Here is a 25499-nt window from a genome sequence, read left to right as displayed (position 1 = left end):
TTTTATTAAGAAATGTCGTTTAATTTAAATAATAAATTAATGAAATAAGGAATTTCTATGTATATAATTAATGTATGCTAGTGCAGGAGTATAATAATTTTTAAAATTTTAGCTTCTAATTTGACCAAGATTGCCTTTCCGCTTTATAAATTCAATATTATTTGAATTGAAGAGTTCGTTGTATTTTGATTTAGAGGAAAGTGAACTTCTTTATCTCTGTCGTGGATGTATTTTATTTTAATTAAATACGAATGTCATGTAGTAATAAAAAGTAATGTTCGTTAAAATCAGTCAAAGTGTATATATACAAGTTTCATAACAGTAATACTTACACATAATTAAGTATTGCTGTTTATTACCATATCATTATAATGACGGTAAATACATGTCTGGAAATGTCTTAGTTCTATGAACTCTCCTTAAAATAAAAATATTATTCTCAAGTGCATAAAAGGTAGCGTATCATATTCTTTGAATTAATTTTTTAAATCATTCAACATAAGAATATAAAGTCATTTGTCTTCGCATTTTTTAATGTTACCAAAAATTGAATAGCTGTGTTACTTTTTTGCCTTTGGATACTCTAAGATTGGAGGTGGAGGTGGTGTTGGTTCACTAGGATTTCCCAACCAAACAGATTTACTAAAACGACCTTTTATAACAGGTGCCTGCCATTTATTGCTGCACATAACTGTAACTGTAGGCTTCTCTGCAGTGACAGTTGCTATAGTTACTGCTCTGAAAGCGAAATAAAATTTATTTAAACATTAGTCATCAATATATAATTAAAATATACTACAAACAGAACATAAATCTTGATTAAAATAACAGTAAAGAACTTACTGTAAGGTAATCTACTATTACCAAAAACGTAAAGGAGTTATTATCAACAATTATTTTCCATTGAGAATTATTCGATACTTCAAGGTAGGTAAAAATAAAAAGGTGTATTGTAATATATATTCAGCATTTATTAATGAAAAAAATACGTTACAAATTGAATGAAATATATGTCTTTTGTAAAATATTTTTCAAAGTGTACATATATAATAATTCAATATTTACAATAATTTTAATGCTGAGCAAAACTGTATATATGAGATTAACACACCTAAAATTTATCATTTAATGAATTTTGTTATATTACAAGATATAAAATACTCTCAATTAATAATCTCTTTAACGATATATTCCTTACTAATTCCAAATAGCAAGGTACCGCTCTTTTTGAAGTAGCAATTTGTTTCAAATGGATATGAATAGACAATAAAGTTATTTTAATAGTTATTATATATAAGATAGGATTTATTATAAATGTTTCTAGTGGAACATACACTTTATACTTATTTTATTCAACAAAAAGATACAAATTACTAAATCAATAGGGTAATGTACGGTGCTATGAAATTATAATTAATAGAAATCTATTTAACTACTAAAAATAAAAGATGTATAATTTTGTTAAAAAAATAAAGATAATTCTCATGATAGAAATACAAATTCACTATTTCTCACAAAATGTGTGCACATTGTACGAAATAATAAACATGAAATGACTAAGTATGTTAAAAAATAAATCATTTTCTCTAATGCCAAGGCACTTGGTTTGGATGACTGATGGAACCCAATTTGTAGTACCTTGTTGTAGAAGATGTTTGTTGTATTCCTGTTGAATGATTGGGTGGTGTTGCCGCTGTAGAAGTTTCAGCACTTTGAGCAGAGGTACCATCACCTTTCAACACAGCAACACATTTCCAATTATTAATATAATTATCTTTCCATAATCGAACGCAACCATCATCTCCTGAACTTGCTAGAATAGTTCCCATAATGTTCCAACACACTCGCCATACAGTAAAATCATGATCAGAGAACTGTGCTGCTACATTAATTTCAAAACGTGATGAACCACTTTGTGCATTATCCCTATATTAATAATATCTTCATGTAGTCTCTTATACACATCATGTTTGTACGAATTCTAAAACTTATACTCACACCATAGGTTTTAATATAATTATTTGCACATCTTTTGATGCAATAGCTAATGTATGAAAACTTCTACCTAAATTTGGAGCAAATGCTATATCATGAATAGGATCTATAATATTTAATGTTTGAGTTTTTGTCCATCTTCTACTACTTTCAGAATATTCATATATAAAAACTTTTCCCTCGGATGATGGATTTGGATCATCACTTCCAACTGCTATCATTGGATGATGTAACCTAATGTGAAATAATGGAATATTTGACACCTATATCTATAATACATATTATAGGAATTCAATAGCAATTTATTATACCTTGAGAGAGATGGATTCCATGAAAGACAACTGCATTGAAGTTTACAACTAATATCATGTTGTAGAGTCCATTGACTTAGATTCATAACATCAGGTGCTTCATATATCCTAATTACACCATCTTCACTACACGTAGCTAACAAAAGTCCTAAAGTTTTAGGTGCAAATTTCACATCTGTAACAGACTTTCTAGAATCTACTAAGTTTGTTCTCCTAACCCAATGTCTCATGCCACGTTCTCCTGGTCCTGATCCTTCTCCAACTAAGTAAAATTAATAACACAGTTATTTGATTATTAGTTAATCACAAAAATAATAGTTCTACCTATCTCTTCCCATACAGCTGCTGTCCTATCAAAAGAGCATGTTGCTAGAACTTGACCGAATTCTGGATGCGCCCATGTTACTTTCCACACAGACCCACTGTGTGCTTTCCAAGATGCAGATAAATGCCAATTTCCATGTTCGTCTTCATCCCAGACCTATACAAATTTCATAAACCTCATATATGACTACGATAATGTTACTGTGTATGAATACAAACGACAAGAGTATAAATCTCACTTTCACATATTGATCACTAGAACATGTTGCCATTCGTTGTCCATAAAAATCATAAGCAATATCATGAATCAAGTCTTTATGTTCCGCATTGATACTGTGTGCTTCGAACATTTTTGATACGTTTTAGTATTACAGAATAAAATAATATCCAGTAAATATTTATGCGTGCATCGATACACGTAGAGGTTAAGAGGTAAAAACTTGGAAAACTTTCCTATAAAAAGAGTCCACTGTCAAAATATCGGAAAACTAAATTCTTATAATTCAATATTTTATAAACATCAAAATTATATAAACATCATAATTCCAATTCACTAATTTTTTTACAATATTTATTTAGCGTGTTTGTATTAGAAAGGAGGGAAAATACTGTACAATACAAGTAATATTACTAACATTTTTTACAATTACTTTAAGCACATAAAGAAAAAATACATTTAAAATTTTTGTAATAATAAGATTAATGCTAAATCTATCGAAAAACCTTTTCCCTTATTTTTTAAGCTTTGCGTTTTCGGTATATTATTTGAATGAATTTCAATGAACCAGTGCATAAAAGCACATTGTTACTAGTATAGTGAATCAACATATTGTCTTTTGACGTGTATATTGTTAATGTATTTAAAAAAACTTAAAAATTGACTAAATATATTTGCTACGCTAATAAAACATAATAACATATCATAATAATTGTAAATATATTCTAGAAAAAATTAGAATAATCGCGCGCTCACGTATTATCAGAGAGATTTCCTTTTTGGTATTATATTGCTAGTTATATTTAGCTCTAACTAGTAATATCTGGTAATATTAATTTAAGATATATATAAAATATAATACATACTACTAATATGTATTTATCAATCCATTTTTCAAACACGACATAGAATACCATATATTTTATAATATTTTGTTATTTTATATTTTTATCTCATAGATATCGACAAGCAAGTCTTCCGGAAAACTCTGTTGCAGGTAAAGAGATTCATGATTACAACTCTGTGACACATAATCATCGAGTTGTAGAATATAACGTGTCAAACCACGTATGTAATTTAAATATATTGAACTGTGTATTATAAAATAATTTTTCAAGGTAATTATGTCCCTTTTGATTAATTTGTCCTTTAAGTATATTTTTTTATTTAATTTTAAACATTTTTCTCATTAAATCAAAGATATAGACCGGTAAGAGTTAATCTCATAACCTTTCAGATGATCACAGATGTACAATTGGCTGTATTCTGCAACATTCTTGGAGCAACATTATTTTGCTTGGTATTTCTCTTTCACTACGTATATGCTAATTATTCGAAGTAAAGGAGTAACATGTTGCTGAACATAACCTTAATCCGCTTCATCAAACACTAATGCATATATTGATATATTATGTATTGTTTTTAATACTGATAAATATGGTTACTTGAAGTAAATGATATCATGTTGGTAAATATATTGTTTATAAAATAAAAAATTTTTATTTTCTTCATTCCTTGCATAAATAGCATGTAAAACTAATTGTAAAATAAACATTAATGAGTATATAATCACTAAAATATGTGTAATATAATCAGTAACTATGATAATATATTTTTTCTTTTTTTATCATAAATGTATAATTTCAGTTGTACTTCGGTTTAGAGAACATAAAATTATTGACTTCTTTTGTACATTATAATAGTTTTCGCCATGTGGAATCCAAAAATGCAAGTCTTAACTTTAGGACTCCAGTGGTTCAAGAATTATGATATCATATGCATATAAAATCAAGTGTTTTTAGCGTATGCGTTACTTTGTGCTATGTTGGCTTCTATGCATGATTGGTCCAATGACTGGAGTCGCTGTATGTATACAAATGAACGTGGGTGCATTTGCGGCGGGATTTTGAATCGTGAGTCATGAGTATTGGATTAGGTTTGGGCAGGTTTAAGTTATGCTCCACTCTTCTGCCGCCGTTACGTCAGTACAAGCTAATATTCGGCGAAAGTCAGTCCAATACTCATCTGTACTAGTAGTACGGATTAATGAGATGATGAATAGAAGTGTGGAGGATTAGTCGTTATTTGGTTGAGCGAAATAATGAAAGCGAAATATTGCTGTCGCAATCCATTAAATATATTTTCAAATACATAAATAAATTACAGGCGAATTGTGGTCGTTGGTACAAATATAAATTGCGGAATAAATACCCGATAAATACTCGGAGAAACTCTGTAGATCACTTCGACACTTGTTTACACGTTGATGCTCTTCGGAGACTGTTCGATGAACTCTCACGCTCGTAATCGCATCCGTTTATTTATACTGGTTGGGGGAGAACCGGAAAATTTAAATTTGACTACGTTTGACGGTTGTATGTAGCGGCGACATTGTTTTGCCCGGAGTTTATTGATCCTTACAATACTTGTAACCTAACGGTCTTGATACTCCGAGGCAAAACAACAACAGAATTTGAATTGCCCTGACTCGCGTGCCGCTACAGAAGTAATATAGCGTCATGCTAACCTATAAAATACGCTAAAAATACTCAATTTTACATACGGATAACTCTTGAACCGCTTGATTTCTAAAATTAAGACTTGCATTTTTGGATCCTACGCGTCGAAAACTATCAAATAACAAAAAAGGTTAGCTTCTAACTAAATAAAATTTTCATTCACTCAAATAAAGTAAATAATAGATATAAGATATAGGAATATATGTGAATATGTATACATGTAGACTAGTTCCTATCTTCAGACTGTTTCAAGATGATGAAGTTGGTCACTTGCAGCTTGTAGCTTGCAGCTCATAATTGTACATAGTCAATCCATGTACATATTATGTCTTTTGCATACATAGCTGCGTATAGAAAATTCACAATATAGTTTTGGACATTTAACGTGTAAATTTAGAAAAGTTAATCAACAATGACTGACGATTCTAATGGAGAATCCACATTCGAATTTGTCGAAAGAAGGACAGATGAATCGTCTACATCTGGAGAAATTGTAAAAACAGGTAAGAATGAAAGGCAAAACATAAACACCTGTGTATCTGTCAAATTCCGTCGCAAGTAAAAAGATTTATGTTCACTCTAATTGGCTGCTAGTTTTCCGTGTAGTGCAAAAGATTTTAGAAGAAAACTATAAAAAATTAATTCTTGAGAAATATAACAAACATAAAAATATTATAACATAAACTGAATGTAATTATGTATCTTATGGTAAAACATTCTATGATATATTATTTAAACGAACAATAAATTTTATTTGGTAAATAGGACAAAAATAACTTATTACTTGATGAAGGTTTTTTTATTTATTCAGATACACTAATGTATCAGGACAATCTGTCATTTATATAAGTAATATAAATAATGTAATTTCCAGATTCTTTTAGCAGTTTGTCTTCATCAACATCTTTATTAATGCCATTAGGTGTGTCAACATCTACAGGAAATTTGTTATCAAATGTACCACCACCTAGTGCATTGCCTATTTTTATTTCAAACCCTGGAACACTGTTATCAGAAAGGCCTAATAATTTAGAATCATCTTCACAAAAGAAGCTTCATGAACAGGAACCTAATAAATCAATGTTAAATACTGTTATTCAATCTAAACCATTACAGCAAGAAACACATCAAGTAATTACAACTCCTATTGTTACTCCGTCCATACAAAATGTACAAACTACAGTGCCATCAGAAAATATAGTCCAAGATTCAGGAATGGTTGGAGGTGGTCTACTGTCATGGGTTAAAGAAACAGTAGTAAATAGTAATGTATTAAGCAAAGTTGCAGAAAAGGCAAAGAACAGTGTTAATACTATGATCACAACATTAGATCCTCAGATGCGTGAGTTCATTTGTAAGTAAGAAAGCTACTAATCCTGACATGCAAGTAAAAGCAATTTAATAGTTTTCTATTTTGTAAATTTCTTGATCATTTCTCCTGGCTTGAGTGTTTTGTCAATTTCCTACCTAAATGTATGTCATTGTATCTATTAGATTATATTATTGCATCATATCTGAAAGGAACATATATATGTACTATGTTATTTTTGGATGATCTAAAAACCAAACTTAATTTAGTGAACTGTGCTGTGTGCTGTTTATCTGTCATTTACAAAATATTTTTCCTCCTTATTTTTCATTTATTAAGTAGCTGAAATTATAATATTTGTATATGTGAAATAGTGTTCCAAATCACACATAAAATAGAGTGATTGTACAATTTGCATTACAAATAAAGTGATAATTAAAAATAGTAATTAAAGTAACTTTATAAGTAAAATTTTCATTAACATATGCCTATGCACAGTGTTGTGAAGAAGTAATTGTTGAAAACAACTTGTAATAATTTCATTGTGTTTTAATAAAATGGCAATTAAAATTTGAGGAACAATATATAGATTCTACACTATTTATATGTGAATGTAAATAGCAACATCGTGACTGTGCAACATGTTAGTTCATTTACAAACATATATGCAGGCTCTGTGGAAAATATACTTTTCAGATTCTGGTGGTGATATGGAGATTGTAGTTGCATCAGACAAAGATGTTAAAATAAGTTCTGTTCGTCAGGCTTTCCAAACAGTTTTTGGGAAGGCAACAGTAACGTGAGTAATAATTATGAATTGTATTCATTTAATTCTGTACTGCTATATTTTCATTAAAAGAGTTGATTATTTTGTAGTGGTATATCAGTGGAAAGTTCAGCTGTAGCTGCTCAACCAGTTGGTTTTGCTGCTGGTGTGAAAGGAGCAGAAGAAAGAATTAATTCTGCTCGAAATATTCCGACTCTTCCAAAAGATATACCTATAATTGCAGTAGAAAATTTTCTGTTAGAAGTTGGTGAAGATAAATGGTATGATTTAGGGGTGATACTTCTTAATGATCCAAAACGTAATGTGAATTTGCAAACGTTCACTCAAATGACTCCAGTGCCAAGTCAAATAGTAACAATGGCACAAGAAGCCACACCTGAAGATTATCCTCTTAAATGGTCTGGATTATCAGTTACTGTTGGTAGTTTAATGGCAAATAGTTTACAGGTTGGTATAAATAAAGTAAGCGCGGTAATTGTATAATTACAATCCTAAAAAAGTAATATATCTTTGAAGGTTTCTCACAATGAATGGCATCATGCACTTACAGGAATTTCCAGAAGAGACATTATACTTTTAGCAGCTCAATCACTAGCTGGCATCTACAAAAACACAATTAATCCCATCTAAATTTTTATGAAAAATACATCGATGCAATTTATCAATGAATTGCGTTTTTGTAAATGCAACTATAATAATTTATAGAGTAACTTGAATCAATTATCAAAATTTATTTCTTAGACTCTTACTTTTTACGAGTAGCTAACATTTCATCACATTGTTGAAATCCAATTCAATTAACGTGACATACTTATTAAATTAGTATTTATAAATTAAGGAAATGTATTTTAATTATATGTGGTAATATGTACAAAAAATTAATGGAATGAAGTCGAAATATATAAAAAAAAGTAGGTTTGGTATGTTGAATGTGATTATTTCATCACATATGAATTATTAATATTAATGTATTGACACTATAGTATATTTTATTAAAATAAAATCATAATTTATACACAATTTGAACATAACTCTTTTTACTTGTCCTAATTCTATCAGATTTTGGAATGGTTGGGTATTTTTAACAAAGACAATAAAAACACTTCCTCTCGTAATTTTATTTTTAATTTCTTGATGCATTTCGTTTCAATGAGTACATTGCTGTTGTAGATTTTTTGTTATCAATAACTTCGAAATTCGTCCAATCGTTTGAAAATATCAACAAAAAATTAAAACTAATTGTGGTAAAAAAGCAATGTAAAAAATTACAATCTTTTGTTTTCATTTGTTATATGAAATTGGCAATAAGTTACCACCACAATAAAAATAACAATTGAATTCTTATCTGATGCTGATATGCTAAAAACATAAAGCCACCGGGATCTTAATAACGTGTGGCATGCTTAATTAAATAAATGTATAAAATATTTCTCCTTGCGCCAACATGCGTACTTTCCATCATAATTACAATTTATTGTTTTTCTTTCATATTTATAATCATGTATTTCTCATGTTTCTTTGCGCAAAACAAAGTTCATAATAAACCGATGTAGATTGTATACGGTCCGAGCAATATTAATTGAATTACAATATTTAAATAGATATTTAAATATGGTGCGCGAATCTATGGTTACAATTTGTCAAGGTATGCGTTCAAATCTGGGAGACCTTCCTTTAATCCTTTTCTTTTACGTGTTTCCTGTAAGAACAAGAATTATTACACTTAATAGTAGTCAAATGTATCACGTCTCACAAAAGGAAGATATAAATTTGTATGTTTCCCTATTCAGGTATACTTGAATATGTAACTAGAATACCAAAACAAAAAAACAGTTTCTTTTCCACGAGATTAAAAATGGCAATGTATTAACATTTACTCATTACCATCAGTTATGACCGTGGGTAGTTATAAAAATTTCAGAACAGATAAATTACCTGCACAACTTGATAAGGTCTAGAATTAGGTTCCATTGGATCACCGGGCAAGATCTGCCAATGATCGAATACACATTGAGGGAAAGCTTGTCCGCCGGTGTTAGAACGCAAGTCGGCAGTAAAACCAAAGGACTCATTAACTGGAAGATATGCTTTAACTACAAACATAGGTGTACCAGCAATCTGTTGTTCTTCGAATACGTGACCTCTTCTTCGGTTAAGCACACCATAGATACCACCGACAGCTGTTTCAGGGCACTATGACAATTTTATTACATTAGAATACAAAAATTTAACATACTAGTTATAAATTCTTCAGTAAATCATAAAACTAAATTTACCTGAATTTCGCATAAGTAAACTGGTTCCATAAGTCGAGGAGAGGCAGTGAGAAGACAAGCATAAAGGCAACGTCTTGTGGTAGGAATAATTTGACCACCACCTCTATGAATAGCGTCAGCATGTAACGTCACATCATGAATGTTGAAACGCACACCTCTTAAGTTTTCTTCCGAAAGAACACCCTGTGAAATAATTATAAATTAAAATAAAACTATTTCTGAATATCTTTTTCATTAATCTATGATATTATACCTCTTTCGTAGCCCATTGGAATCCAGCTACAACAGAATCCTTAATTTCGTTAAGATACTGTACTCCTTTCGTACAATCTACAAGAATGTTGGGTCCAGTTCCATCAGGTCCAAAGCACCAAATCTTCCTAGCTTCGGTTACATCGTAGTCATACTTTTCGTTCAAATAACGAGCACGTACTTTGAAATCATCCCTTGGATTAACTTCACCCTATAAGATTATAAACATTAAATAGAAACAAAACAAGAATATCAATTATAAATTTTTATAGAATGGAAACATACACTATCGATATCTTCAGCGAGACCATCAGGCATAGGACACGCCATCATGAATAACCGATTATGCTTATTAGGTGATTTTGAAAGACACATCTGATTCGATTGTTCCGAAATTGTTTCTCTGTAAGAAACAACGGGATCCGATTTCTTAATGGGTATACAAGCATGATCTTCTTCCAAATCCTTTAAACAAATTTCAAGGTGCAGTTCTCCAGCACCAGCAATAATGTGCTCTCCTGATTCTTCAATAATACATTGTACCATAGGATCTGATTTCGCCAAACGTTTAAGACCTGAATACGAATTATTTTGTTAAAAAATATTAACACTTTTATTAAATGAAATTTAGATGACGATCACTTTCAGATTTTCAATTAAAATCACGGTTTATCATAACCCAATGCTCAAAATAAGGTTTCATCCTTATTTATACATTAAATTATAACAAATTATATTAAATCAATAAATAAATATACCTTCAACTAATTTAGGTAAATCTGCTGGATTTTTAGGTTCAACAGCAACACGGACGACAGGTGAAACCGAAAATTTCATAACTTTCATATTATGTGCATCCTTAAACGTGGTAATGGTACCAGTCTTCACTAAGAATTGATCAACTCCAACAAGTCCACAAATATTACCTGTTTTGAATGATAAAAATAATCTGTTGTAATTACATTTTTTTATACGAAACAACATTTTAACATTATCAATTTAAGCGTCAGTTGGCCGTTCTATTGTCATTCAGAAAAGGTCAGAACAGGTAGATGGAACAATCATCATTGTACTATTGCTTGAAAAGATTTGAAACCAAATGAAGGATTTACTGACCAGAAGGCACATCTTCAATCGCCTCAACGTAACGTCCCATCATCAAAATTGTACGCTGGATAGCTTTCTCATAAAGATCTTCTTTTTTACCCGGTTGGAAATTAGGTCCCATAATACGTGCTTTCATTCCAGTGCTTACTTTCCCAGAGAATACGCGACCGAAAGCATAGAAACGACCTTTGTCGGAGGTCGGTACCATTTTCGAAACATACATCATGAGTGGCCCATTCGGATCGCAGTTCTGTAAAATAAGATTCCAATCGGATATGAAATCAACAAGTTCACTTTAAAGCTGAGTTAAAAATTGAACTGTACATATATCAATCAGTTATTACTCATATCTACCATATATAAGTCAGAACAGGTCTGTGAGAATTTCATCATATATAATAGAACTAATTAATATTTTTTATCTTAAAATTATATTATTTATACATACCTTAATACCAATTGCAGCCTCGTCATCAAGCGGACCTTCATACAACATTTCCATACGATATTTCTGCGCGGTAACAGGGGATGGCAAATGAATAGCAATCATCTGAAGCAAAGCTTCTCCAGCTGGTAACCATGTTCTCATGACAACCTAAAACGGATTATTATACTGATATATAATCACTCATGATATTTATTGATTAGATAATTAAAACTAAAGTATTATCAGAATAAAAAATTATCGGTCAAAGAAATTCTGTAGAGATGTCAGAAAAGTTTTTTTTTTAGAAGTCATCATAAATATTTCCAAAACATTGAAATAAATTAAAATGATAGTTTTATATAGAAAAAGTTACCTTAAGAAGAGCTTTGCCATCTTTATCTTTATCTTCCGGTTTCAAAACAATTCCTAATTTTTGCAGCAGGTTGTCCGCTTCATCTTTTTTGTAATTCATTATACTATCAAATACCTGTTAATTTTGTATTGTTATTAGTAAAAAAAATGAATATTTATTTATTATAAGTAGTTAATGATTAACATACCTTATAAATTGGATCTAAGACGTACATGCAAAAGGATCGTTTATTGTCTGTTTCCTTCTGCTTGCTCCACTTCTTAGTTTTGGGGTTAAAGAAAGATTCTCCCCATAATCTATTCATAAGTTTTACAACGTCAATTTTAAATTTCTCAGCATACATTTCAGAAAATTGTTTTAATGTAAACGCCCAACCATGAAGACCAGAACCAAAACCGACTGAACCTTTACTAGGATCTACCTATTTGCAACAAACATAATAAGAATATTAACATAAACGTAAGAAACAATGTTACATAGAAATAAAATTAATTCATTTACTTACTCTAACTTCACCCATAGGACCATCATCGTCCGAATATGTTGCAATAATAACGTTAACGTTTTCAACAATACGTTGGAAAGTTTGATAAAGATCTTCACTATCAAGCTGAAGTTCTAAAAGTGCTCTGTCCATTTTGTTCATGAACAACACTGGCTTTATACGTTCAGCAATAGCTTGACGAAGTACAGTTTCTGTTTGCACACAGACACCTTGACAAAGTATAAAAAGATTATGATTTTCACGAAACTATAAAAAGAAAACAAAATTCTTTCAAGTAAAATTGTAGCAATTGTGTCGTTGCGTGCTAGTCTCGGACATAAGGATAGAGGTCCACCAACAGCGTTTAAACACAGCTGCTATCATTTTAATCTTCTTCCATTAATGCACCATCAACACTGTCCATGTGCATCAGTTAGTTTAACCAACTGATATACTACAGAGTAACGCTTTTTGTGCTGGAAGGGGTATTAGTTTAATTTAAATTACATCATTTAAAGTACACACCAGATACACAATCAACAACCACAAGAGCTCCATCAGTCACTCGAAGAGCAGCAGTTACTTCACTGGAGAAATCAACGTGGCCAGGTGAATCGATAAGGTTAATCAAGAAACCTTTTTCATCCTTGTCACGTTGATCAGGGTTTGTAATGAAAACTAAGTCTTTCTCTTCAAGTGCAAAGAACATAGAAATAGCTCTGCAATTAAAAATATTACTTGTAGGTAGGCAGTTAAAAACACCAACTGATAAGATTAAATAGATTAAACTTACGTGGATTTAATAGTAATACATCGTTCCTGTTCATCCTTGCGAGTATCTGTAAATCTGGTTTCACCAGCTTTAGCACCAGCAATAATACCGGCCTTAGACACAAGGGAGTCAGTCAAAGTTGACTTTCCATGATCAACATGCGCAATGACAGACATATTTCTGATGTTTTTCTTTTTGTCCATCATAGCACGTATCTCATCTACCGTGAAGTTCACCTGTAACAAATAAAAAACTTTTTAATACTAAATATATAAGTTTAACATGATTATAACTGATTAAAGTTGATGAAACTGATTACAACATATTGATTAAAATTTTCTTAATCTAAAATGACATATTCCACAAATCATTTTTTAATTTTATGCTATCAAATATATTATTTTCTTAATATGTTTTCAATATTTTCTTAAAATATGGAATATAAAGTTTGAAAAACAATTTTATCTCAGATAAAGGAAAAGATAAAATGATTTTCATACTGACCATATTAAAATCAAAGCTTCATAAATCTTGACAAATATGATCAATATTATTTAGAATAGAGAGAATTATATTCCTGTATGAATACTTTTTTTTTGTTAGAGCTTGACTAAAGTGTCACAACTTCTTCATTTTCTATATACAGTGTGCAAGGTATTCGACGTGTTTTTTTGTGCAATGATGCTCGTTTGGATTATTCCCGCAAAGTTCCCAATTCACCAAAAACCATCGAGAACATTTTCTTGAAGATTCACGATGTTTCGAGAGCATGCTGCGATTTGTAACAAGAGACTACAAAACTCCATGACACGTTGCCTCTTGAACAAGAGACGAAACATATTTGAACTTCGAACATAGGGTAACTTTGAAGCATTGTGTCGGAAAATTTTTCAGGAATATTTCGCCAGAATTTTTGCTGAACCTTCAGAGATTTTAATCTTGGCATATCCATCGCGAGCCTCAAAATTCATCTTCAAAGGGAGTTGCGCAATCCCAAGTAATCCGCCAGTTTTCAATTTTTCCGAACCCAGGTGACACTCGGTCTTCAAAAATATTCATACCTCTGCACTCCATACATTGTACAGACTTACAAGTTCGTTTTACTTTGAAAAGATTATACTTACCATTTTGGATGTAGTCCGATTTCCGTTGGCCTTAACAGAAATATACGTGCAGCAACAATGGCGGACTCCCTAGGAAAGAACAGGAGTTCTGTGAAAGGAACGAACGTTTCGTACACGATAGAGGGCGTTCCTTGTCACGCGTATTTCGTGTTATGTACAGGGCCAATTGGAATTTTGTAATCCCTACCACGTGGCTTAATTTGCGCGCGCAGGTTACAACCGATTGTAGATGAGTTTAAAATGCAATCCGTTAATCTGTAGTAGTATAACAGCTATTGTTGTGCTCAGTGCTGCCATCTAATAATTTAAATTAAAATTGAAACAAAAAAAAAAGATTGATAATGAAACGAATGTTCTTTTAATTTATTTTTTTCTTCGTTTGTTGTAAAGATTATTGAAGTAAAATTGTTTCATTTAGTGTTAGTAAAATTTTCGTATGAAGAGAGAAGGACAGACGGAAAAAGAAAGAAAACAATTCAAAGGTTACGAAAAAAATATCGCTTAGATATGAATACGTTTATCATTGAATATTATTTTCTTATTCTATCTTAGATGAAATATTCATATAAAATATTATATTGGTTCAACAATAAAAATTATATAATCTATTATATTAGACATAGACAAGTGTACAAAAGACATATAATTACGTACATATTAAGAAAACAGTAACGATTGTGCGTTTTCTCGTAAAATGATTACTCTTAGAAACATTAATTTCGGTGCAGTGTACATTACATCGTATATATTACATAATATGGTGTTCCACTCTTACAAAAAATAAATACACCGTATTTCTATTATTAACCTTTTTGCTCTATTTATATTTTCATGCCACTAGATACTTATATGGATTGAAAAACTATATATAAAATTTATGTGCAGTCTATCAAAATGTAATGCTTTAAAAGAAAAAAGAAAAACATAAATAATAAAATCAATATTAATTATTCTTCAATGTACGTGTGCATTTGTTTTCTACAATGTATTAAATCATTACTATTTTTCAAACAACAAGAACACATTTTTATTGACAGTTCAAAATAATTAGAAGATCGCTTATTACAACTTCATTAATTAATAAAAACATCCCAATTGCACTTAATTAAATATCGATAAAATTATTGTAGAAATAAAGTTGTAGTCGTAAATCTACTAATTTTTTACACCGCATGCATTTAACGAATCTATTGGTATAATATTTTGAGTAAAATATGGGAAAGATAGTTTGGACGATCGATGGGGGAAATATATTGAAATTGGTAGCTTGGAATTATTGGCATTTTGGATAGAATTGTTAACGGAGTTCACGACTGAAAGTTGGAAGTTACGTTGGACAAATTTTTGGAAATGGAAATTGAAGTAGCTTGGAATTATCGAGAAAGTCTGCAGTTAGAAAACTTATAAAGATATCTTAGATCACAGAAACCTTTCGACATCAGTTGGAACCATAGTTTATACTTTGGAGAATAGATGACAGCAATCTTTTGAAATCGGTAAATTCGAGTTATATTTTAGATGGAATTTTTCTATCGTTTTCATCAAACATGGAGAAACGAGAGCCAGTGTGTTTCACAAACTAGGAATTAAAGCGAATCGGAAGCAACGAGAAGATAGGCTCTCGCAAGATCTACCTTCTTGGTGCTATGATCTCGTTACGCGACACCCTCGGCTGTTAACATCCCCATGAAGGGTGTACAGCCCTTCGTCAGCCTCCGATTCGGTATCGTGTATAAAAACATACGGTGGAGTCGCGCGTTTCTCGTTGTGCACGTGAATCAACACGTGGCCAGAGGCGATGACCATGGTAATAGGTTTTTCAGAAACTTGTTGATGGCGATCAGATTTTCTGACAAAAATTATACCATGATAAATTTCTCATGCGTGTTTTTTATATTAAAGCATTTTTCCTTCAAATTGGAATTACGGGCTTCAATGAAAATAGGATTTCAGAATATAAGATTGCAATAAAGATAATTATCACTATTCTATACTACTAGAATATTTGGAAATTTCTACTATTTAAAAATAGTAATTTACCAATTACATCAGATAATAGCAACATTTTATACAAAATATTGTTTAAGTCCCTACATTATGTAACTTAAAAATGGCACATCCACGCGTTCACATTTTGTCGATATTATTTTCCCTTATTATTTATTACCGAACTATCTGTATAAGATAAAACCAAAGAACAGGCTTAGAGAAAGTTGAAAAGATCAGAGTACAGCAGTTAATAATAAAATAAGTAGATTAGTTTTTATTACTGCACTACAAGCAGATTAGTTTTGATGCAGAGCATGTGTATGAAAACGCGAAGAATATGGTAGGACGTGTACAAAGAAATGTAAACCCAAATCCTATTTCTAAGCCGAAAAATCCGGAATAAATTAAGATACCATATTATTTGCAGTACTTTATCCCGCTCATATTACATTCTTCCAACTTACGATCCGTTCTAGATGCTTTTACTACGCTGTATTTCGTGATCCATTTCTTTGTTCCCATCTCGTTTTCGTCCTCGTTGCAGGGACTTTTCTATCGCGCTATATTAGATTTTATTATACCAGCCAGTTTGTGGTTCCTTCCAGATGTTGCTCACCTACTAAACCATTTGTATCTTGTATCAACATACAATTAGTTTATTTATAACGATCATTGTTCGGAATTTTGAGTGGCCATCCGTTTATGGCACGGGCAAGCCCATTCCCTTTAGGAAATTCCGAATTACATGTCCTTCCCGAGCTGTAAACCTAATGACTCCGAGGTCAGGTAAAAACCCCCGGGAAAGGACCAGCCGGAAGGGCACGATGGACAGACAAAACTCAACGGCTGGTAGGGAGAATCAGCAATGTAGGAGGACAGTTCATCAACAGACTTCGTACTGTGCGGATGAAATACTTCACTCCTAACAAGATCCTACCACCACCGTGTTCATAACATTAAACGTTAGTTTTATACAACAAGTGTAAATAAAGTGCTAAATTACACTAACACTGGACCTATTAAACCTCTTCCACCTTGAGCGTTAGTTCATTCGAGGTACGCGATATCGACCGATCGGTTTGACCTGACCGGTTGCTCTTTAGTGGAGAATTCGCAACAGTCATAATCTTGTTCTCCTACAAATAAATGAAATTCTCTTTAGCCTCCCCTTCGTTAAAAATAACGAGTTTATATGAATAGCAAAAATCACGTCCAAATACTCACTTTGTCCAAACGTAATCATTTTGATTATCATTTTCAAATAAAGGATGTCCAATTAGTTAGCTGCAATGCAGCGGAAAGTATCGTTAGGTATCTAGGTTGTTTTGTGGTTGTTTGCCGAAGGATGCGGGGTATTTAGGGGATGATATTTAGAGGCAACAGAGAAGGGGTGGCTTTCGATCATGGTATTTCCCGCTACGAACACCTCTCGATACCAGTATCGGTTATACACACTATGCCTGCGATACCAGGAGTACAAAACGTGGCCGGTGTGCGTCGAGGAACTGTTTTAATTATCCACCGAAGTAATTACAAGGGGCTGACGGACCATCGGTCGATAAGTCAAGAATCATTTCACCAATACTTCATATCTGTTCCGTTTCTTCTTCACTTCCTGTGTATAGAAATACATTTACTCGTGCAAAGTAAACTACTAGAGCAACGCTGGAATACCTTCAAGTTTTCTATTCTTCTTTCCTGAAACGCTTCTCCTCTTAATTAAGCATTTTTCCGTATGCGAAAGTTTTAATTACCGCACTGGATGGAAGTAAACATTTCGCTGTTTTTATCCACCACGATATCTCTTAAGTTGCAACTAAATGTTTATGAAATTTAACAAATAGGAGTCATATTTTAGTATCTTGGAATTTTTATATCGATCTTTCAGATGCTCAAGTGGAAGCTTTCTTTAGTTCTTATTCTCGTAACAGATTATAATTAATTCATGATTCGTGATATACAATCTCTATTCATCCTACCATAGAAGTATCGCCATTAATAATAGTAATTAATAATAATACCACAGAGAATAATAAATCAAACTTCCTTCCTTCCCAACCAAACTACCGACAAATCGTTCTACACCCGTTTAAAACTTCCACGCCGAACTTTACCACATCAAAAGCTTCCTCAACTTCCATTTTTACCATTGAAGAAGCACTATCATTGATCACCACTGCAAACGATAATAGAACTTCTCCTTGTAACCCAATCATTTGCGAACCTCCGCGAGCTAACCTACGCTGCACGATCTTTAAATTTGTATATTTCGAAACAAACAACCCTCCGTACTAGCAACCAAAGAAGTATCGCTAACTATCATAGTAATTAACAAATCAACCTGCCTCTTCGTTCATCCGCACTACCCACGAACCAATCTCCGTTCCACAACTTCAAACTCGCACAGCGCATCCTGTCCAAACCAAAACCTTCCTCAACCTTCATTCTCGCTACCGAGGAACTCAAACTCCACGCTCTCACAACTCTCTCAAATCTTTACAACTTCGTCAACTTCTGCCTCCTACTACTATCTCCCCCCCCCCCCCCGCCCCAAAGGAAAAAACGAAAGAAACAAAAAAAGGCAAAAGCAAACAGAGGACAAAGAAAGATGCACGACCACAATGTCTCGTTACTTCGCGACGATATTCACCCCCGGATCCACGACGTGTACACGTATATCTACGATGTATAACGGATGTAACGTGTAGAGGGGCGATCGAAGGCGATGAAAAAGCGGGACATGTGCGAAACTAAGGTGACAGGACGGATGGTAGACATACGTAAGGACAGACGTACAGACGGCCGATGTCGATGGTGGCAAACTCGCGGAGGCACGGAGGAAGATGAGGTCGGAGGTAACCCGATACCTGGCCGCACCGAAGGTAACGTGAGAGCCCCTTTACCCCCCCTCCCCCTCTGTTCCTTTTCCTACCACCTCTTCTAGCCTCCTCGCCGGCTGCTCGTCCTCGTATACTCATCCGCGGAACCGTGAATCCATTGGAAGGACAGAGACGAGCTTACACTTCTTCGTCGTCCCTTATCTACCTTCGTGAAAGAGTCCCTTCCAGGTTGGGGGGGGGGGGGCGCGAGAGAACCCATGGGGTAAAGACTGACAGCAAGCTTTTTTGCCTGGAACCTTTATTACGTAGGTAATTAAGAAGCCTGACTTTTGGATGACTCAAGGATGGTTGTTACATTGGATCTGAGAGGTGAGAAATTTAGGGTGATTTTGCGAAGGAATGTTGAATTTTCTAGGTATTTGTCGTATAGTATGACAACAATAATGTAGTGTTTATTGTAGTTTCAGGTTGCACGGGAGTCAAAGAACGGACTTGGTTTAGTAAGAACAGCTTACGATTAGTCTTCTCTCCACGTCGCAATCTTACCGCGTTCTGTGATACTTGTTGTATGTATAGATGGACTGCAGTTTTTTTACGAGAATTTGTATTTTTGTAAATACTTAGTTACGTAAATGGGAATTCAAGCAAAAAATTATTTCATCCATTGAATTAGTATTCATAGTGTCTAATTCTATAGTCGGAAAGCATTGTCTTTTTTGCGTTCAGTGAGTAATTTTAGTTATATCGCAGTTAGTTAGGACTAGTGTTTATATTTTGATATATCTATGGTAATAAAATTTTGTTATCAGATTAGTTAATTGGTGCGTAGAATTGTTGTAAGAGAATGTGTTGACGGTGGAGCAGGAAGTTAGAAAGTTGTTAGTTTCCGTAAATTCAAGAGACATTATTTGTTCTTAACGGTGGTTAGACTAGCAAGAAGTGTTTTATGGTCATTGAAGAGGCAAAACGATAGATTGCTTCGTCGTTTCTCATCGTTTTCAGACAGCATTAAGTTATATCTTGTAGTAGAACTCGTGTCTAATATAGTATTTATAAATATTGAAATCATGAAATATAATAACAGTCGCATATAAACAGTCGTAACATCTTTTTTGCGTTTCTTCCTTAAGAGCAACCTTAGTTTCCTTTATTATATTGTACTAAATCAATACTTATCCTTCATTATCGATGTGTCTTATGATTTTCTATTAAAGCTATTTTACAATACCAATAAAACATCGATATTCTACGTCATGAAAACACAATTTAGATACATAAGTCTCGAGCAAGAACTATATTAACCCTTTGCACTAGGAAGACTCCAGCTACGGCACCGTGTATGTAAACATATGTTCAGAATAGGTAAGTATTGCTTTAAGGTGATGGTATCCAATGATACGCGATAAATATATACGAAGGGCAAAGAATTATATTTTCATTAGATAGAGAGAAATATTTTTCCATTCGCTTCTCGATGCATTTTGCATCTTGAAAAAGAAAATCGAGGGCCATAATCATTTCTCTGTTTTTCACACGCTTTCGAAGTTTGGAACATAACAGAGACTTAGAATCCCTCGGTCATTCCTCAATCATTAATTTACTAAACAATTACAACCTCAATAATCTCTGGCATCGCAACGTCTCCTGCTCTGCGAAGCTGTATCTTAATATTTTTGTAATCAATAAAAAAGAAAACAATTTATTTGTAGTCTTCAGTTAAACTTTTAAGCAATTTTTGTGTTTTTTCGACCTTACCCATCACTAGTTTCTACACCGCCCCTCTTGTCGTATATACGCATGTTTCTCCCACCAAGAGCAGTGGAGAAGAAATGTGTATATAGTTCGGCCGTTGCTCTTATTCTTGGTGCACATTTTTTGGCTGACTTTTTAACATTACATGAATTGCATCGGTGATCTCCCGACTCATCTCTGTTGCTATATGCGTAAGTACAACATGTGTACATGTATACATTCAAACAAAATTGCTTGTCATTTGAATGAAAAAAGAAAAGTTTCCTTTTGTAATAAATTCTTTCGTAAAATGAGAATAGATATTTCCGTAAGAGAGTATTAATCCAATCTGTCTTATGTAAGTTACTGACTTTTAATACTGATTTCTAATGTATATATATATATATTCTTAAGTTTTAACTAGATGAATTTCCACTAACTACATATATAGTTGATTATATTTATATAATACATTTGCTATATTTTGTTACTTACCAATCAGGGTTTTGAATATTTCTATTGCTATTTTTTTTCTTGAAAGTAAAATATAAGATTAAATTTATGTACATAAATGTGTTTGTAAAAATAAAATCTACATCATATATTGTATTAACTTCCCAACTGTTTATTTCTGACTGTCAGTTTTGACTTGAATCAAGCATAAGTTCATTTACATAGCAGTTGTTTCTTAATTATAATAAAGATTTTAATTTTTTCCTTTTATTATCTCAATTAAGTGTATACAAGATGTAATAAAATATATTTTTACATATTCTTATATAGAGGTTATGTAGATAAATTGTATTAGTTATTATATGTATATAATTTTTATTTATAAACATAAAGTACTAAGTTTTATATTTCTATCACTTTTAGTACAGACCTACACTTATATTGTAATGTTTTTATCATGAAGAATTTTTATTAGTATGTACTTAATGTTTATGAGGTATTATAATTTAAATATTCTTTCTTTTATCTAGAAAAAGTTCGTCGATCAAGTTTCTGGTATTGATAATAAATCAACAAATTCTCATTAATGTCGCCCATATTCCCTAAAGATGCGTCTTCAACTGAAATGTTTTTTCGAACTGTAAATGGAAGTAAATTAAAGCTCATTGATAAAAGTACAAAGGCTAGAAATGTTATGAAATTTGTTTTATATAGGAACATACAGTTGAATGTGAATAAAACTCTCCTTTTGTTATTTGTAACAGTAGTTTTATGGAAGGCATTTAATATCTTCATACCCTTTCTTGCATGTGCATTAGTATTGATACTACAACTCATCTGTTTTGTTGCTTCTGTAAATAAAGGTCTGTTAACTAATTATAATTACTATAAACTCTTTATTTTCATTATGTTAATTTCAATATTTTATTTACAGATACACTAACAGTGGTAGAATTTGTTGGTATATATACTGAAGGAAAAAGAATATTTCATGGTTCTAGTTCATGTGAATTTATTCCCTGGGATATAGTAGTGGATATATTTATTAATGAAGTTATAACAGGAGTTGGTATTAAAAATTTATAATGTGATATAGTAAAATAATTTATAAAAATGTGTTATTTAAATAAATGAATATATGTTGTTTCAGCAAAAAGTATTGTATTATCTTACAATTATAATAAGAGATTCACTTGGTGGAAAAGATTCAATAAAATTAGTTCCCTTATTTCAAAATTTAATACCTGAAAGAAAATGCCTGGAATATATCTACGAAAAACTAGCTGGATTGATTGGACCCAAAAAGAGAAAAATCTAACTTTAACAGTGCCTGGCTCATACTGGTTGTGTCATAAAACCAACATATACAAATTTATTTTTAGGTATCACCGCACAAATAGGTAAATATTGCTAATAGTAAAGCATTAGTAAGAAAATAGATTTCTAATTTGTACATTTGCAGAAATATAAAACAATTTAATTATGGAAAAGAATTAATGAAAGTCATTAGAAAGATTATCAAAAATCCACCTTCCCAGAAACAACAATTTGGTACAAGTCATCTTTTAGTTACTTTCGGTATCCTTTTCTCTATATGCAAAATAAATATAATTTTTAACTTGTCAATAATATTAAATTTTTTGAACTTATTATTAAAATTTTCTTAACTATAATTCATAATACATAGAACATACACCATGGACTAGACAAGATAAAATGTTTGCATTAATGAAGTTTAGAGAACGATCGGTTGTAGCATTTTCTTGTGCATTTATATTAACTATAACACCCATTGATTCTTTAAGAATAGAACAGAATTCAGAAAATATAATTTCTTCTGATCGTTCTTTAATCTATCAGAATGAAAGTTCAAATGATACTTATGAATGTGAAAATAAAAATGAGAAAGAAAGTAAAAAATGTTTAAAGCATTCTTCTAAAGATGATTCTTCAAAGACAGACGTGCAATGTAATAATATGCAAGAAATTTTAGGATGTGAAAATAAAAACATTCAAGCAAATAATAATATAGGAAATACTAATTTAAAAAAGTTATTATTAAATGAAGAAACAGTAAAACAAACAGGTAACAGTGAAGATACAAATAAATTCTGTAAACATTTAAATATGTCACCTAAACATAGTATAAAACTAAATGATAAAATGAAAGAAAGTAATGTTAACTGTTTAGAAGATAGTAATATTAAACATCAATTATCGGATGATAAAATAAAAATCAATAACTGTCATATTGGAAAAGACAAAAATAATTCTGTATCAAATAATAGTAAAATGTTAAATGATAGTAGCGTTGTTGATGATATAAATACAGATTCTGTTAATTTGCCATATCAGTACTTGATAGAAAAAGAAATAGAAGCTACAAAGCAGAATATGTTAGAATTAAATGCAAAAGATATTACAAACCATATAGAAGCACATTCAGATATTACCAAAATACAAGATTTATCTTGTCCTAAGAAAAAGAACTATGTATTAGATAATGTACCACGATCCTCTGATATTACAGATTTAGTAATGGAAGGATTAATGTTTACAATTCGTCAGGACCAAGATACTGTAGCAGTTATAGAACAAAAAACTAAGTTGGAGGTTGATGAAGTATTGGAAAATTCTGAAAAAATTGAAACAAAGGAAGGTGAAAAGTGTTTACGAAATTCTAGTTTACTTGGTTTGGAAAACTTAATAACAATGCTTGAATTACCAAAAGGAAATGAACCTGGAGATAAATATCAAAATATAGTTAGTCAGAAACCTACTTTGAAGAATCAGTCTATGAGAAAACACTTATTTAACAATGTAAAATATCCTTTAACAAATAATAAAATTAAAGAACAAAATAGTACAATTGAGTTAAAACACATGCAATGGTACCCTTTTAATAATTCTATTTCAGCTAGTACTAGTTATTCAAATAATGATAACTTAGATATTACAAATAAACGTCGCTATTCCGAAATATATGATAATTCTAAAGATGAAGAGGATGCGAAATTTATAAAATATAAAAATTTGAAGTATGAAGAAGATATAATACCAGAAGCATTACAAAATGAAATATGTAAATTATCTACATTATCTCTTAAAGCAGATAAGTCTAAAGATAAATTAAACTTTATACCAAATAAAGATTTATTAATGGATGACATTAATAATAAAGAGTCAATCAAATTTGAAATAGATAAGAATGAACTCAAATCTTCTTTTAATAATAATTTACATCCCAAAAGATACACAAAAAGTGATTGTTCAAATTCAGTGTCTATTGACTCTCATATAAATAAAGCACAAAAATTGCATAATAATGCAGTATGTGAATCTAAATTTAATGATACAAACAAGTATAAATCAAATGTTCCAGTAATTATCTCAAATCAAATTATTAGTCTAAATGAAATACCTTTGCCCTTACAGAAAATACTTAAAAATAAATTATCAATAAAACATAATTCCTTAAATGATAAAACTAAAATAAACAAAGATAATATTGAGATTCACGAGACACAACCAGGTCAAAATGCAAGTAGTATTTCCAGTACACAATTAAAAAATCAAATTTTAAATAGTCATTCAGAGACATCATCAAAAGATCATGAAAAATTTGTACAAGATAGTAGAAAAACATATAATGAAAGCATATCATCCTCAATATTAAAAATGGAAGAAAAATGTTCCAACAGTTCCAAGAACATCATGGAGTTAAAAGAAGAGAAATCACAAAATCAGAATAATTATATTGACAAAACAAGATTGTCATCAAATAAAATAAAAGATGTTACACAAGAATTTTATAAACAGTTTTCACATTTGCAGAAAGAAAAAGCTCTAACAAATCAAAAACGCCTTAGATCAAGCAGAAAATCGTTGAATTATGCTAACAATGGTGAAATGCATATACAAATGGCCAAATTTTTTCAAGATATTACAAGAGGAGCCAAGGTTGTTGTAACACGTATAAGTGTAAATAAATATTCATAGTTTAATAATAAAAAATTTATCTTCTACAGTAGAAATATGTCAAATTTTCATATTTATCAACAAGTTAATTTATAGATTTAGTACTGTTATATTTAGAACATAAAACTTTCATATTTATCTATCACTTAATTTATGCATTTAGTAGTAATAAATATAGTATTTTTTGTACATGTATTTTATTCAATGACTAAATTGCAAATAAATATATAT

At 31.3% G+C, this 25499-nt stretch overlaps 5 protein-coding genes across 15 annotated transcripts; 3 read left to right on the top strand and 2 right to left on the bottom strand.

Moving 5' to 3' along the window:
• Positions 1–261: 261 nt before the first annotated feature.
• Nup44A (nuclear pore complex protein Nup44A) lies at positions 262–5165 on the bottom strand. Of its 3 annotated transcripts, none has more exons than XM_069126464.1 (6): positions 5059–5165; positions 2631–2787; positions 2307–2568; positions 1999–2229; positions 1639–1926; positions 262–738 (listed from the first exon to the last, which is right to left on the bottom strand). In XM_069126464.1, exons 3-6 carry the CDS (start codon positions 2534–2536, stop codon positions 561–563), a joined length of 927 nt encoding a protein of 308 aa, XP_068982565.1. In that variant the 5' UTR covers positions 2537–2568; positions 2631–2787; positions 5059–5165; the 3' UTR covers positions 262–560. The 3 variants fall into 3 exon arrangements, with proteins under 3 accessions (XP_068982565.1, XP_068982563.1, XP_068982564.1); XM_069126462.1 differs by lacking the exon at positions 5059–5165 and adding an exon at positions 2870–3520 and having other exon boundaries at positions 267–738; XM_069126463.1 differs by lacking the exons at positions 262–738; positions 5059–5165 and adding an exon at positions 2870–3506 and having other exon boundaries at positions 1013–1926.
• On the top strand, positions 4085–4389 carry LOC138186516 (dolichyl-diphosphooligosaccharide--protein glycosyltransferase subunit 4). The gene has a single exon (XM_069126467.1). The coding sequence runs from the start codon at positions 4085–4087 to the stop codon at positions 4187–4189; it is 105 nt and encodes a 34-aa protein (XP_068982568.1). The 3' UTR covers positions 4190–4389.
• A 23-nt stretch (positions 5166–5188) lies between the features above and the next one.
• LOC138186514 (protein PRRC1-like) lies at positions 5189–8482 on the top strand. Of its 2 annotated transcripts, none has more exons than XM_069126466.1 (5): positions 5189–5869; positions 6241–6708; positions 7372–7474; positions 7552–7909; positions 7979–8482. In XM_069126466.1, the coding sequence occupies exons 1-5, from the start codon at positions 5779–5781 to the stop codon at positions 8090–8092; spliced, it is 1134 nt and encodes a 377-aa protein (XP_068982567.1). In that variant the 5' UTR covers positions 5189–5778; the 3' UTR covers positions 8093–8482. The 2 variants fall into 2 exon arrangements, with proteins under 2 accessions (XP_068982567.1, XP_068982566.1); XM_069126465.1 differs by having other exon boundaries at positions 5192–5869; positions 6241–6720.
• An 87-nt stretch (positions 8483–8569) lies between these two features.
• Positions 8570–14433, bottom strand: eEF2 (eukaryotic translation elongation factor 2). Its single transcript, XM_069126461.1, has 14 exons — positions 14278–14433; positions 13175–13389; positions 12907–13100; positions 12403–12611; positions 12085–12318; positions 11898–12011; positions 11546–11692; positions 11107–11347; positions 10749–10916; positions 10276–10565; positions 9992–10201; positions 9739–9921; positions 9398–9655; positions 8570–9161 (listed from the first exon to the last, which is right to left on the bottom strand). Exons 1-14 carry the CDS (start codon positions 14278–14280, stop codon positions 9093–9095), a joined length of 2535 nt encoding a protein of 844 aa, XP_068982562.1. The 5' UTR covers positions 14281–14433; the 3' UTR covers positions 8570–9092.
• A 5794-nt stretch (positions 14434–20227) lies between these two features.
• Positions 20228–25438, top strand: LOC138186034 (uncharacterized protein MAL13P1.304). Of its 8 annotated transcripts, XM_069125493.1 has the most exons (7): positions 20907–21049; positions 21821–22153; positions 22225–22355; positions 22441–22690; positions 22753–22868; positions 22978–23376; positions 23821–25436. In XM_069125493.1, exons 4-7 carry the CDS (start codon positions 22545–22547, stop codon positions 25287–25289), a joined length of 2130 nt encoding a protein of 709 aa, XP_068981594.1. In that variant the 5' UTR covers positions 20907–21049; positions 21821–22153; positions 22225–22355; positions 22441–22544; the 3' UTR covers positions 25290–25436. The 8 variants fall into 8 exon arrangements, with proteins under 8 accessions (XP_068981590.1, XP_068981594.1, XP_068981592.1 ...); XM_069125489.1 differs by lacking the exon at positions 20907–21049 and adding an exon at positions 20228–20468 and having other exon boundaries at positions 22978–25437; XM_069125491.1 differs by having other exon boundaries at positions 22225–22359; positions 22978–25438.
• The last annotated feature ends 61 nt before the right edge of the window (positions 25439–25499 follow it).

The sequence above is a fragment of the Bombus flavifrons genome, chromosome 13 (genome assembly GCF_040668555.2).
Source record: "Bombus flavifrons isolate JBK064 chromosome 13, iyBomFlav1_principal, whole genome shotgun sequence".
NCBI lineage: Eukaryota > Metazoa > Arthropoda > Insecta > Hymenoptera > Apidae > Bombus > Bombus flavifrons.
Note: the sequence above shows the minus strand (reverse complement) of the source record. Positions and strands in the feature narration are given on the sequence as shown.